At 36.8% G+C, this 14,346-nt stretch overlaps 1 protein-coding gene across 1 annotated transcript in view; it reads left to right on the top strand.

Moving 5' to 3' along the window:
* SLC7A14 (solute carrier family 7 member 14) overlaps positions 1 to 14,346 on the top strand; it is a 137,480-nt gene that overhangs the window by 85,084 nt on the left and 38,050 nt on the right. The window contains 1 exon segment of the mRNA XM_053709033.1: positions 939 to 1,147. Coding sequence (XP_053565008.1) covers positions 939 to 1,147 — 209 coding nt within the window.

The following is a 14,346-nucleotide window of genomic DNA, read 5'->3' as shown; positions in this document are numbered from 1 at the left end:
TGCCCCTGTTTTTAAGATTATTTTTAGATACTGGCTAGCAATTCCTTAAACTTTAATTCAGTGGGAAAACAACATTTAATAGCATGGCAAACAAGTTAAAGGAAGTCTGTTTAGCTAGGACACTTAGAAACCTAATATAATTAAATATAATTTTATGATATGGTGCAGATCACCAGTGGTTGCTAAATCAGTAGTAAGGTTTAGGGAACAGACAGACAAATTGGTGCAATAATATGCTTATGCATTGCACACTGGTGTAAAACTCTTGCTGGTCACTGGTGCACGTTCACAATACCAGCATAAACCATGTATATATTATTCTCTTTAAAGTGAAATATTTTAAGTATAACTTCTTGTTAAATATATAATCTGTTAATATACTGTTTAATACGTTTTAGTAAATTTGTTAGCTTCAATGTTCTGTTCATTTCTTTAAAATGCACAATTAGTTTCCCATTCTTAGAACAAATGGCATTTTGCCATCTTGCAGTTTTTGGTTGTTAAGAATATCTGTACCTAGGTAGGAGTTTTTTTGGCTTTAGAATGTGCATGAAGATAGCAGTCTGTCTAGTACTTATTCGCTGATCTTTAGTGTCATTATTTCTTTTTAATATTTACTAAAATACTGTTGTGTATCTCACTTACTGTACCTGTGAGTGTCAGGTTCTTTTGTTAATATAAAATGTTTCAGCGCAGTAAAGATAAATCTAACTGGGTGAATATCTCTGCAACCAATCACATTGAATTATGAATGAATAGAAGTTTTAGGAAACAGTAAAATGAATGATAAAATATATATCTTCCTTACTGAAAAGACCCAAGTACTAGCATAAACAGGTATTTTACATATGAATCTCATGTAATGGGAAATACCTCTTTGGGAATTCTATTTGGTAACACATGTCCTTTATAACATACATTTTCTTTCATCTTCCCAGGTGAGTGTCATATTAACTTTGATGGTGCCGTACAACATGATTGACACAGAATCCCCACTGATGGAAATGTTTGTAGCCCATGGGTTTTACACTGCTAAATTCATTGTTGCAATTGGATCAGTAGCAGGCCTCACTGTCAGCCTGTTTGGCTCATTGTTTCCTATGCCACGAGTCATTTATGCAATGGCTGGTGATGGACTTTTGTTCAGGTCAGTATCAATATTTTCCTAATAATGTTCATTAGCCTCCATAGTCATATGTGACATACAGCAGAAATTAATTTCAGTCCTTCAGTACTACAGTTATATGAATTACCCTCTTGTTAATGTTAGTTTGTCATTACTTAAAGGGACACTAACCCCAAATTTTTTCTTTAATGATTCAGATAGAGCATGCAGTTTTAAGCAACTTTCTCATTTACTCCTTTTATCAATTTTTCTTCGTTCTCTTGCTTTCTTTATTTAAAAAGCAGAAATGTAAAGCTTAAGAGCCGGCCCATTTTTGGTTGAGAACCTGGGTTATGCTTGATTATTGGTTTCCTAAATGTTGCCACCAATAAGCAAGCACTATCCAGGGTGCTGAACCTAAAATGGGCTGGCTCCTAAGCTTTACATTTCTGCTTTTTAAATAAAGATAGCAAGAGAACAAAGAATAATTGATAGTAGGAGTAAATTATAACGTTGCTTAAAATTGCATGTTCTATCTGAATCATTATAGCAAAATTTTGGGTTTAGTATCCCTTTAATAAATAATATTGTTATGATGCAAAACAAGGTAATTGTATAACCACCACTGAAAATACAATATGAACCTAAGGAACATTTTTCAAAATCTACTTCTCGCATCAGATCAGCTGACCAGATTCCACTGCGACTGAGAATTCTGGGGAGTAATTCGAAAATTATACTCACAGTACATCAACCTATTTGTGTTAATCCTGCCTATGCTGGAGTAGTTTCTCAATCATGTACATGTAGCGTATCATGTCCGTCAGACTTAGCTAAATGCCGACAGCATACGCTTTCGGCATTTAACATTGCACAAGCAGTTCTGGTGAACTACTTGTGCAATGCCGCCCCCTGCAGATTTGCGTCCAATCGGCCGCTAGCAGGGGGTGTCAATCAACCGGGCGGATTAATGTCCACAGCCTCAGAGGCAGCGGACCAGTTAAGGAGCAGCGGTCTTAACACCACTGCTTCATAACTGCTGTTTCCGGCGAGCCTGAAGGCTCATGTGGAAACAGGGGCATGAGGGGCCATTTGGCCCTTGATAAATCGCCCCCCTAGTCTGCTTACTTATCATTAGTATAAAGGTGGTTCTGGATACTAAACTTTGAAGCAGGAAAGGATACACAAACCAGATGACCCAAACAAGGTGGTTAAAAAGGAAATTAAAGGGATATACAGGTCAAAAATGAAATGTGCATAGGTGCATTTCGATTTGAAATAGAAGCAGTTACATTAGCAAAAATGCTTCTAATAAAAGTTATTACTTTTTTTCTGTGGCATACGCACATATCCTGTGAGAGCCCTGTGCACCACAGCTTGTCAGAGGGTCAGTATTAGCTTGTAAGACACAAATTACATCTTCAGAAGTAATACACAGCACTGTCACCTCTCTGAGCAGGTATGGTTTTTGAATACTGAGGCACACGGGCCCTCACAAGATATGTGCATATGCTGCTGAAAAACAGTCATAACTTTTACTAGAAGCATTTTTATTTATGGAAGTATATTGCAAAAATGCTTATATTTCTAATTGAAATACATCTATGCACATTTAAATTTTGACCTTTCAACCCCTTTAAAACACAATTGTAAGTATAATAAAGAAATAACAAATTAATTGATCACCAGTTTATAATTTAATATTTCCATGTATCCATGCGATTTCACAAGGTCAAACCCGTAAAGTAATTTTTTTAAATTTTTTACTCTGTTACCTTGCTGCAGTGTGGTTAAACATGAGCAAACCAAATATCTCTTCATCATATGTACATACAAGTATCACTATGATCACTCATTAAGTTTGCATCTTAGTTCACAATCACCTAGATTACGAGTTTTGCGTTAGGCTTCAAAAGCAGCGTTAGCTGGTCCTAACGCTGCTTTTTAACGCCCGCTGGTATTACGAGTCTTGAAGGTACAGGTGTACCGCTCACTTTTTTGGCCAGACTTGGAAATACCGCAAATCCACTTACGTAAATTGCGTATCCTCTTTTTTCAATGGGACTTGCATAGTGCCGGTATTACGAGTCTGACAAAAAGTGAGTGATACAACCTCTCCTGTCAAGCCTGGTACCGCATTTTAAAGTCAGTAGTTAAGAGTTTTACACTACAACGCCGTAGCATAAAACTCTTAAAGGGCCACTGTAAGTAAATATTTTCTATGCCTGTTACTAACTAACTACCCCAAATACGCTTTTTATCAATAGCATTTCATTAACATATCTCTACCGTATATCAGAAATCTTGTCTGCAAATTTAATTGTTTTCCAAACCCACTCCGTGGGTATCCTTTGCTCTGTACCAATCCGTTTACAATACCTAGGTTTCAAAATGGCGCTTTAAACACAAAGTTATTGGTTTAAGTATTTTGAACATGCAGTGCTGAAAATAGTGGGCAGGATAACGTGACATCATCAGCAAATAAAAGATATAACTTTTAGAACGTTATGAAACTTTGTTTTGGAGAAAATATAGGTCATTAGGTTTTAATTAATGTTTATTAACTTTAATATGTTAGTTGTTTAGCTTAAAAATTATAACAGAAAGTAATCCTTTAACTAAAGTGCTAAAAAGTATACTAACACCCATAAACTACCTATTAACCCCTAAACCGAGGCCCTCCCGCATCGCAAACACTAAAAATAAAATTTTTAACCCCTAATCTGCCAAAACGGACATCGCTGCCACTATAATAAATATATTAACCCCTAAACCGCCGCACTCCCGCCTCGCAAACATTAGTTAAATATTATTAACCCCTAATCTGCCATCCCTAACATCGACGACACCTACCTACATTTATTAACCCCTAATCTGCCGCCCCCAACTTTGTCGCCACTATACTAAAGTTATGAACCCCTAAATATAAGTATAACCCTAACCCCCCCTAACTTAAATATAATTTAAATAAATCTAAATAAAATTACTATAATTAACTAAATTATTCCTATTTAAAACTAAATACTTACCTGTATAATAAACCCTAAGCTAGCTACAATATAACTAATAGTTACATTGTAGCTAGTTTAGGGTTTATTTTTATTTTACAGGCAAGTTTGTATTTATTTTAACTAGGTAGAATAGTTATTAAATAGTTATTAACTATTTAATAAACTACCTAGCTAAAATAAAGACAAATTTACCTGTAAAATAAAACCTAACCTAAGTTACACTAACACCTAACACTACACTATAATTAAATTAATTCCCTAAATTATATACAATTAAATAAAATTAGCTAAAGTACAAACCCCCCCCCACTAAATTACAGAAAATAATAAACAAATTACAAGATTTTTAAACTAATTACACCTAATCTAATCCCCCTAACAAAATAAAAAAGCTTCTAGGGTGGTAACTAGCCATAGAACAAGCTATTATGCTATTGTTCGTTCCCAGGTTGAGCGCTTCTCTCTTTTTATTTATGCAAATTATGACACTTAGGGAAGTCTCCCTAAGTGTGATGCGGGAAGCCAGACATGGACCCGTTGCTCAGTGTGCCTAGAGGGATATGGCTGCACCTCACTGACGAGGCCCACAATAGGCCGAAACGATCAGCTGAGGTTGCTTCTCGGGCCTTTGGCTTGGATCAAGTGCAGTTTTCTGTGCTTGGTCTTGGTCTTGGTTTGCTGGCTGGAGACCTGCTCCTTCGGCCTGGGGTCCTTTCCCTTTGGGGTTTGGGCTCCTGCTGTTATTGGGGTGGTGGCTACTCCTTAGGCGTAGAGCAACTGGGTAGTAGGGCTGTCCCCTTGGCCTTGTGGCATCGTTCCTGGACTTCAGCCACATGATGCTTTTGGGGGGCGCTCTGAAATCCAGCCTAAAGAGGCAATAGGGCAAATATGGCTACCAATGTGCCAAATGTTCCCCATACACTTCGGGTGTTGATCTCTGAGGACTTTCGAGAGAAAATTGGTTTGGCTCATGTCCAGCAGGTGGTTTTGGAGGGTGTTTTGAAGATGCCAAGAGCAAGTTTGCATTGTGTTCAGTCATTCCCTTCAAGAGGGATTTTTGATGTGGCTTTCACCGATGAGCATTATTTACAGACCTGCTATCAATGGACTATTGATATGGCTGCTGCTCCAGAGTTGGTTGGCATGAAATTTGTTGCCTGTGTGCAGAGGGAGAGAAGAATCCCGGTGACAGTACATATGTACAACCCTTGGGTCACTGATGTGGAAATTCGTCTGTTTCTTTGTCGCTACTTTGATGATGTTCAAGGAGGTAGCAAGCTGAAGAATCAGTTTGGGACTTTCAATGGAAATCGCAGGTTCTGGGTGTTGTTTGTGCCTGATGAATTAGGTATTGGTGGAAAGAAACACCCTCCACAGACTTTCGCCATTGGTGGAAATAGAGGTTTCCTATACTATGATGACATGCCTCTTTTTTGCCGTAGTTGCAACCTGGTCACATTGCTGAAAATTGCCCAGGTGCCAGATGTCGAAATTGCGGTGAGGAGGATCATCTTGTTGCCCACTGTAGTAAACGCCGGACCTGTGACCTGTGTGGTTCTTCAAGTCATCTGTGCAGGATGTGTCCTTTGATGATGTTGCAGGGGCTTGATAGAGTGAAGCCTTCCTATGCTGATGTTGCAAAAAAAACATCTTCAGTTGCAGTTGAGCCATCTGTGAATGAGGAGGAGGTCTCTGATGAGGCATTGAACTCTATATTACCTCTTTTGTGCAAGAAATCTGCATTTGGGGTCCCTGTCGGAGAGGTGTCTGATGCTCCTGTGGTGGTTCCTGTGGCTGAGAAGGTGGAGGAAGCCCAATCTCATCTTCAGGAAGTGGATCTTGCTACATCTAATGTGATAGCTGCTTCAGATGTTCTTGAAGCCCTGTTGCCCAATTCTGTAGATGATACTGTTGCTGTTCCTGGGACAGAGAATGTTTCCTTCACTGAGTCATCTTGTGATGCTGCTCCTGATGCTGTTCTTGGTGAAGGGGAGAACATTGATTGGTCTGCTGTTGTGTCCTCTAGTTCTGAGGAGGATATGAACACTGAAGGGAAAAAATCTGCCTCCAAGCGAAAAAAAGATCCGGATTCTGATGGATGGGAGAGTCCTGATTTGAATCTTCCAGTAGTTAAGGGTGCAGATCCAGATACTACAAATGATGCTGACTCTTTAATTTCAGAGTTTCCTTCTGTCTCTACTAAAGACGTTCCTTCTGACTCAAGCCAGTGTATAGGTGACTTTTCTGATGCCTCTTCTGTTGTTTATCTAGATAAAAGAGATGTGAACCAACTTGCTGAAGTTACTGGTTATGAGGCTGGCAAGGGGGAGCCTATGAGGTCGGAACATCACAGAGGCAGATTTAAAGGATCTCCTTTGAGTCCTAAGAAAAAGAAAGGAAAGAAGAAGTCCTGATGTTATTTCTTTTTTTGTTTTTCTTTAATTTATTTTTGTGATGTTTCTGACCATTTCTTCCCTTAATGTCAGGTGTATGACAACTATAGCAAGGAGAGCTGCAATTTTTAAATTATTATCTGTATGTTCTGCTAATATTTTTTGTTTGCAGGAATGTGGTCTCTCTGAACATCCTAAATGTGCTGACTGGGAATATGGTCCTAAAGTATGGTCTTGTTCTTCTGATAGGAATGGGGGGGTGGGAGTTTTGTTTAAGGGGTTTAGTTTTTCTATCCTTAATGTAGTTCATATTGTCCCAGGTCGGGTACTTTTGGTTAGTTTTAGTTTTTGTGGGACTGTTTTTCGTTTGTTTAATGTATATGCTTCTCCAAATAGGGTAGAACCTTTGCTTTATTTTTAAACTTTAAAGTTTTTTCTGCCAGGTCGAAAGCCAACTTTTTTGGTTGGGGATTTTAATTGTATTACTAAGAATGGGGACAGAGAGGGTGGGAGTGATTGTAGGGTGGATAGCTCAGGGAAGTTTTTACTTGATTTGCTTAAATCTTTCGGTTTGAAGGATGACTTCGGGTCTGTTTCTTTTTCAGGGGAGGGTTTTACTTTCTTTAGTGATAGTGGTGGGATAAAATCTTGAATTGATTTTTATTTTTTATCTAAATTTTTATGTGTTGATGATTTTTCTTTAAAGCGGATGCCCTTTACGGATCATGCCCTTTTTATGTGTAAGGTGAATTGTGATTTGAAGATTAAGTATGGTAAGGGTGTTTGGAAACTGAATGTGGATTTGTTAAAAGATGTGAAGTTTAAGCGTCAGTTTGTTTGGATGTATGAAAGGTGGCGTGAAAGAAAATGTGATTATAGTAATGTGCTTATGTGGTGGGAATGGTTGAAGGTGGAAATAAAGAGGTTTTTTATTAAGAAAGGCTGTGAGAAAGCTAGAATGGAAAGGGAGTTGTATGATAAATGGTATCTGAGGTTGTTGTATTTGTATGAATTAAGAAATTGTGGTATTGATGTGCATGAGGAAATTGCTGAAGCAAGAAAGATAATTAAAAAGTGTATGCATGAAAAAGGAAAGAAAATTTTTTTTATGGCAAGATTGGAGAAAATGGAAAAGGATGAGTCTTGTAGTAAATATTTTTTTAAGAAAGCTTTTGAAGGAAAGACTGGTTTTGTTAGTGTTTTTGATAAGGTTGAGTGTGAAGTTAATGGTACGGATGGTGTTTTGCGTGAAGTTCATGAGTTTTACAGTGAGCTGTATAAAGAAAAAACAAGAGGTGTTTTATTGGAAAATGAGTTGTTGGAAAACATTGAGGTTAAGTTGGAAAAATATGATAATGATTTGTTAGAAAGGGATCTAAGTTTGGATGAGATTGCAGAGGTTGTTAGGAGTTTTAAGAATGGGAAGGTACCTGGTTGTGATGAAACAAAAGATATCAATCCTGAGATTGATGAAGTGTACACCTGAATAGCACTCTTCCCCTATTTGGTAATGGCAAAAATCGGAGCAGGTATAGAGGTTTGAATTGGGAGGAGTATGTGGCGATATATTAAAATATAACTTTTATTAGACAATTAAAAATAAAAAGCAACAACACACACATTGAACATATATACTTTATTAAAATCACAGGATAGGGTCTGAGTAAGTTCTCTCCGTGGATCACGGGAGATAGAAGTGGTTGTGATAAATGTTTAAGAGAGCCTGAATGTCAGTTGGACATCAGGGTATTCTCTTTCAATATATATTATTTCGATATAGGTAGCACTGACTCAGTATCAGTAGATATGCTATTGGACTTGGATGTACTGTGTGTAAATTGTAACTTGTGGTGGAATTTAATTTTTATATTTATAAATTTGAATAAAGGTAATGCAACTTTCTCTTAGAAATCAGTCTGACACTGATAAGAGGATTGAAATCCTATTGTCATCATATGGCTATATTTTGATGTTAGGTGTAACAACTCTGACTTTTTCAGACCCAACTTCTGTTGCAATAATTTTACTTTAGTTTTCAAATTTATTGAATTAATATCCCCCTATGTTTGTTTCATTTACACACTTATCACTGTCTTGCATATTTTTTGGTAACGTACTGCTGCAAAATAGCTGCTGCTCGTAAGGCTGGCTTAGTATTGCTTATGCTGATAATTTTCTATTTGAACGTATTGTCGTATTCAATGCTGGATATTTTTAAAGGCTATATGCTGCTCTTAAATAAACCATTTGCAATATTAGATATATGCTAAAGCTCAATGATTCTTAACCGCCAGTTTATGGTCAGCTTGGTCTTGCTTCAGCTAATGGTTGTCTGGTTTAAACGTATTTACCGTATTTTATACTAAGTTTTTTCAAAGGCTGTGTGCTGATTTTAGAAAAACGTTTACACACTTGTCACTATCTTTTGTATTTTTATGTTAGAGTACTGCTACAAAATAGCTGCTGCTCGTAAGGCTGGCTTAGTATTGCTTATGCTGATAATTTTCTGTGTGAACGTATTATCATGTTCATTACTAGATATTTTTAAAGGCTGTATACTGGTCTTAAATAGACCATTTGCAATATTAGATATATGCTAAAGCTCAATATTTCTTAACCTCTAGTTTGTAATCAGCTTAGTCAGTCCAGTCTTACTTCCGCTGACGGTTGTATGGTTTAAACGTATTTACCGTATTTTGTACTTGGTATTTTCAAAGGCTGTGTGCTGATTTTAAATAGACAGTTTGCGGTTTTAGGTTTATGCTAGTTGCAGTTCCGTATTTCTTACCCGCCTGTCTATGATCAACACTGAGCCCTTGCTGAGAGTGCTAGAACAATTAGAAAAAACGTTACTGAATTAACCGTATTTTGTACTTGGTATTTTCAAAGGCTGTGTGCTGATTTTAAATAGACAGTTTAAGGTTTTAGGTATATGCTAGTTGCAGTTCCGTATTTCTAGCCCGCCTGTCTATGATCAACACTGAGCCCTTGCTGAGAGTGCTGGAACAATTAGAAATAACGTTACTGAATTAACCCCATTTCGAGGTTAATGTACTAAATATTGTGCACAACCACAATTGTAACAACTATAAAGACTACCATTTCCTGCTAATTAAAAAATGCTAACATGCATTAAACAAACGGTTCCCTAACATGTTTCGCCACTAACGTGAAAAAGCCACGGCGAAACATGTTAGGGAACCGTTTGTTTAATGCATGTTAACATTTTTTAATTAGCAGGAAATGGTAGTCTTTATAGTTGTTACAATTGTGGTTGTGCACAATATTTAGTACATTAACCTCGAAATGGGGTTAATTCAGTAACGTTATTTCTAATTGTTCCAGCACTCTCAGCAAGGGCTCAGTGTTGATCATAGACAGGCGGGCTAGAAATACGGAACTGCAACTAGCATATACCTAAAACCTTAAACTGTCTATTTAAAATCAGCACACAGCCTTTGAAAATACCAAGTACAAAATACGGTTAATTCAGTAACGTTTTTTCTAATTGTTCTAGCACTCTCAGCAAGGGCTCAGTGTTGATCATAGACAGGCGGGTAAGAAATACGGAACTGCAACTAGCATATACCTAAAACCGCAAACTGTCTATTTAAAATCAACACACAGCCTTTGAAAATACCAAGTACAAAATACGGTTAATTCAGTAACGTTATTTCTAATTGTTCTAGCACTCTCAGCAAGGGCTCAGTGTTGATCATAGGCAGGCGGGTAAGAAATACGGAACTGCAACTAGCATAAACCTAAAACCGCAAACTGTCTATTTAAAATCAGCACACAGCCTTTGAAAATACCAAGTACAAAATACGGTAAATACGTTTAAACCATACAACCGTCAGCGGAAGTAAGACTGGACTGACTAAGCTGATTACAAACTAGAGGTTAAGAAATATTGAGCTTTAGCATATATCTAATATTGCAAATGGTCTATTTAAGACCAGTATACAGCCTTTAAAAATATCTAGTAATGAACATGATAATACGTTCACACAGAAAATTATCAGCATAAGGAATACTAAGCCAGCCTTACGAGCAGCAGCTATTTTGTAGCAGTACTCTAACATAAAAATACAAAAGATAGTGACAAGTGTGTAAACGTTTTTCTAAAATCAGCACACAGCCTTTGAAAAAACTTAGTATAAAATACGGTAAATACGTTTAAACCAGACAACCATTAGCTGAAGCAAGACCAAGCTGACCATAAACTGGCGGTTAAGAATCATTGAGCTTTAGCATATATCTAATATTGCAAATGGTTTATTTAAGAGCAGCATATAGCCTTTAAAAATATCCAGCATTGAATACGACAATACGTTCAAATAGAAAATTATCAGCATAAGCAATACTAAGCCAGCCTTACGAGCAGCAGCTATTTTGCAGCAGTACGTTACCAAAAAATATGCAAGACAGTGATAAGTGTGTAAATGAAACAAACATAGGGGGATATTAATTCAATAAATTTGAAAACTAAAGTAAAATTATTGCAACAGAAGTTGGGTCTGAAAAAGTAAGAGTTGTTACACCTAACATCAAAATATAGCCATATGATGACAATAGGATTTCAATCCTCTTATCAGTGTCAGACTGATTTCTAAGAGAAAGTTGCATTACCTTTATTCAAATTTATAAATATAAAAATTAAATTCCACCACAAGTTACAATTTACACACAGTACATCCAAGTCCAATAGCATATCTACTGATACTGAGTCAGTGCTACCTATATCGAAATAATATATATTGAAAGAGAATACCCTGATGTCCAACTGACATTCAGGCTCTCTTAAACATTTATCACAACCACTTCTATCTCCCGTGATCCACGGAGAGAACTTACTCAGACCCTATCCTGTGATTTTAATAAAGTATATATGTTCAATGTGTGTGTTGTTGCTTTTTATTTTTAATTGTCTAATAAAAGTTATATTTTAATATATCGCCACATACTCCTCCCAATTCAGACCTCTATACCTGCTCCGATTTTTGCCATTACCAAATAGGGGAAGAGTGCTATTCAGGTGTACACTTCATCAATCTCAGGATTGATATCTTTTGTTTCTAATAACCAGTACACAGCACCTCTGCCATCTTGTAAGATATTAAATCTGGATTATAAATAAATTCACATTACTATATTCTATAAATTAATCCAGAGAATAATAGGCTACCCTATTTTATAAAATAGTGCAGTGCCATTAGTATTTTTTGGTTTACCTGGTTGTGATGGTTTGCCTGTTGAATTTTATACTTGTTTTTGGAATTTGATTGGGGTGGATATGTTGGATGTTTGTAAGTTTGTTTTTAGAATGAATGTTTTGCCTGTTTCAATGAGGAAAGGTTTGATTGTTTTGTTATTTAAAAAGGGTGGTAAGAGAGATTTGAGGAATTGGAGGCCGATTACGTTGTTGAATGTTGACTATAAGGTTATTGCAAAGGTGTTGGCAAATAGAATGCGTGGAGTGATTGGTAAGGTTGTGGGTGAAGAGCAAGTGTGTGCTGTTCCTGGGCGTCAGATTTCTGAAAGTTTGTTGTTACTACGTGATGTACTGTGGTATGTGAGGGAGAGGATGAGGTCTGTTGCTGTTGCTATTGTGGATTTTGAAAAAGCGTATGATAGGGTAGTGCGTGATTTTATGTTTCATGTTTTAGAACGTTTAGGTTTTTCTGGTAAGATTATTGGATGGTTTAAACGTTTGTATAGTGATATTGTGAGTCAAGTCCAGGTTAATGGTTTTTTGACTGAGGAATTTTGTGTTAAATCTGGAGTGCGTCAAGGATGTCCTTTGTCTCCTGTGTTATTTGTATGTGTCATTGAGCCATTATTAACTAGTTTGAGGAAGGATAAATTAGTTAGAGGTGTGAGTGTTCCTGGTAGTAATGGAAGGTGTTTAAAAGTGATTGGGTATATGGATGATGTGAGTGTGGTATGTGAGACTCAGGCTGGTTTGAGGAGGGTGAAAACTTTAGTTGAATGTTTTTTGTATGGCAAGTGGTTTCAGAGTTAATTGGAATAAGTGTAAAGTTAAAGTTTTTGGTAATGATAGGGAGATTGATTCCTGTGGATGGCCTGTGACTGAAGGTGCAATTGAGGTGTTGGGGGTGAAATTTGATGTGGATTTGAAAGGCTTGGAAAGTTGGGAGAATGTTTTTGATAAAGTGAGTAGAAAACTTCAGTTTTGGTCTTTAAGGACTTTATCTTTGGAAGGAAAAATGTTAGTTATTAAATCGGTTTTGATCCCTATTATGTTATATTTGGCTTTAGTTTTTCCGCCACCTCAGAGGATTTTTCGGAGAATTTTGAGAGTGTTGTTTTCTTTTTTCTGGAGTTCTGGTATAGAGCGTTTGAAAAGAGATGTTGTTGTTAAGAGTAAGAATGTTGGTGGTAAGGGTTTTCCAAATGTGGAGAGATTTTTGGCTGTGAAATATGTTAGTAGGTGTGTGGTTCTGAGTGGTAAGGATAGCATGGCTGGTTGTATGGTAAAGTATGCTTGTGGAAATGTTTTAAGACGATATGGTTTATTTGAGATTGATAGAAAGAAACCGGTATGTTTTGCTGTTCCGTGGTTTTATGTAAGGGTGGAATGTTGGTTTGAAAAATATGGTTTGGAGAATATTAGTAGGGAGATGTGGTGTGCAAACAGAATGGTGTTGAAAATGTTGGAGAAGAAGGAAGGTCTTGAGTTGATTGGGGGTTTGAATGAAAATGAATGTGTGTTGGTATGGAAAAATGTGTGTAATAAGTATTTGATGAATAGGCAGAAAGATATTAGTTGGATGAGTGTGCATAAGTGTTTGCCAACAAGGGATTTTCGGAGAATGCGTCGTTTAGTGGCTTCAGAAGTGTGTCCTAGAGATGGTTGTTTTCAAAGCGAGAGTGTTATTCATTTGTTTTGGAATTGTGAGTATGCTAGGGATGTTTGGAGAAGTTTGAAAAGGATGATTAAGGGTTTGACTGGAGTGCAGTTTTTTACTTTTAATATGATGATGTATGGTTTGTGTGGAAGTGGTGTGGAAAAGGAGAAAGCAAGATTGATATGGTTGTTGGCATGTTGTGTGAAGGAGGTGTTGTGGGATGTGCGTAATATTTTGATTTTTAAGAAAGAGGTAGTTGTTACTACGTGATGTAGGTAATTGTGTGGGTATGATCCGTGGGAAGTTGTTTTTGTATTTTTCTTTTGATAGGAGGCGATATGGGGAATTAGATTCTGAAGGCATCTGGAAGACAAAGAAGTGGAAGGATTGGATTATTTAGTTTTTTTGGGGTTTTTTTCCCTCCAGTTTGTTTTTGTCTGTATTTGAAATATGTTTAATTTTATTTTGTGTGATTATTTAAGTTTAATGTTTGCATTTTTATTTTTTTCTGATGACAAAAATGTGGGTCAATATTTCAGTTTTGTAACAAGAGATATTTTGTTTGCATTTGTTATTATGATTTTATTTTGTATATATGCATATATGATTATTTTTCTAATAAAAGAATTACGAAACGTACGTCTGGGGTTTTGCAGTTTCTCTCGTTCAGAGAGGGATAGCCTGGTATTTCGGTGCTGGACTGTACTGTGAAGTCAGGATCACACTGATATGCTACAGGAAAGTTCTTCTCTGTGAAAGGCACATATTGAGCAAAAATAGGCTGCTTCTAGGGTGGTAACTAGCCATAGAACAAGCTATTATGCTATTGTTCGTTCCCAGGTTGAGCGCTTCTCTCTTTTTATTTATGCAAATTATGACACTTAGGGAAGTCTCCCTAAGTGTAATGCGGGAATCCAGACGTGGACCCATTGCTCAGTGTGCCTAGAGGGATATGGCTGCGCCTCACT

This window comes from Bombina bombina, chromosome 4, assembly GCF_027579735.1.
Source record: "Bombina bombina isolate aBomBom1 chromosome 4, aBomBom1.pri, whole genome shotgun sequence".
In the NCBI taxonomy this organism is placed as follows: Eukaryota; Metazoa; Chordata; class Amphibia; order Anura; family Bombinatoridae; genus Bombina; species Bombina bombina.
This window is presented reverse-complemented; position numbering and strand designations above follow the sequence as displayed.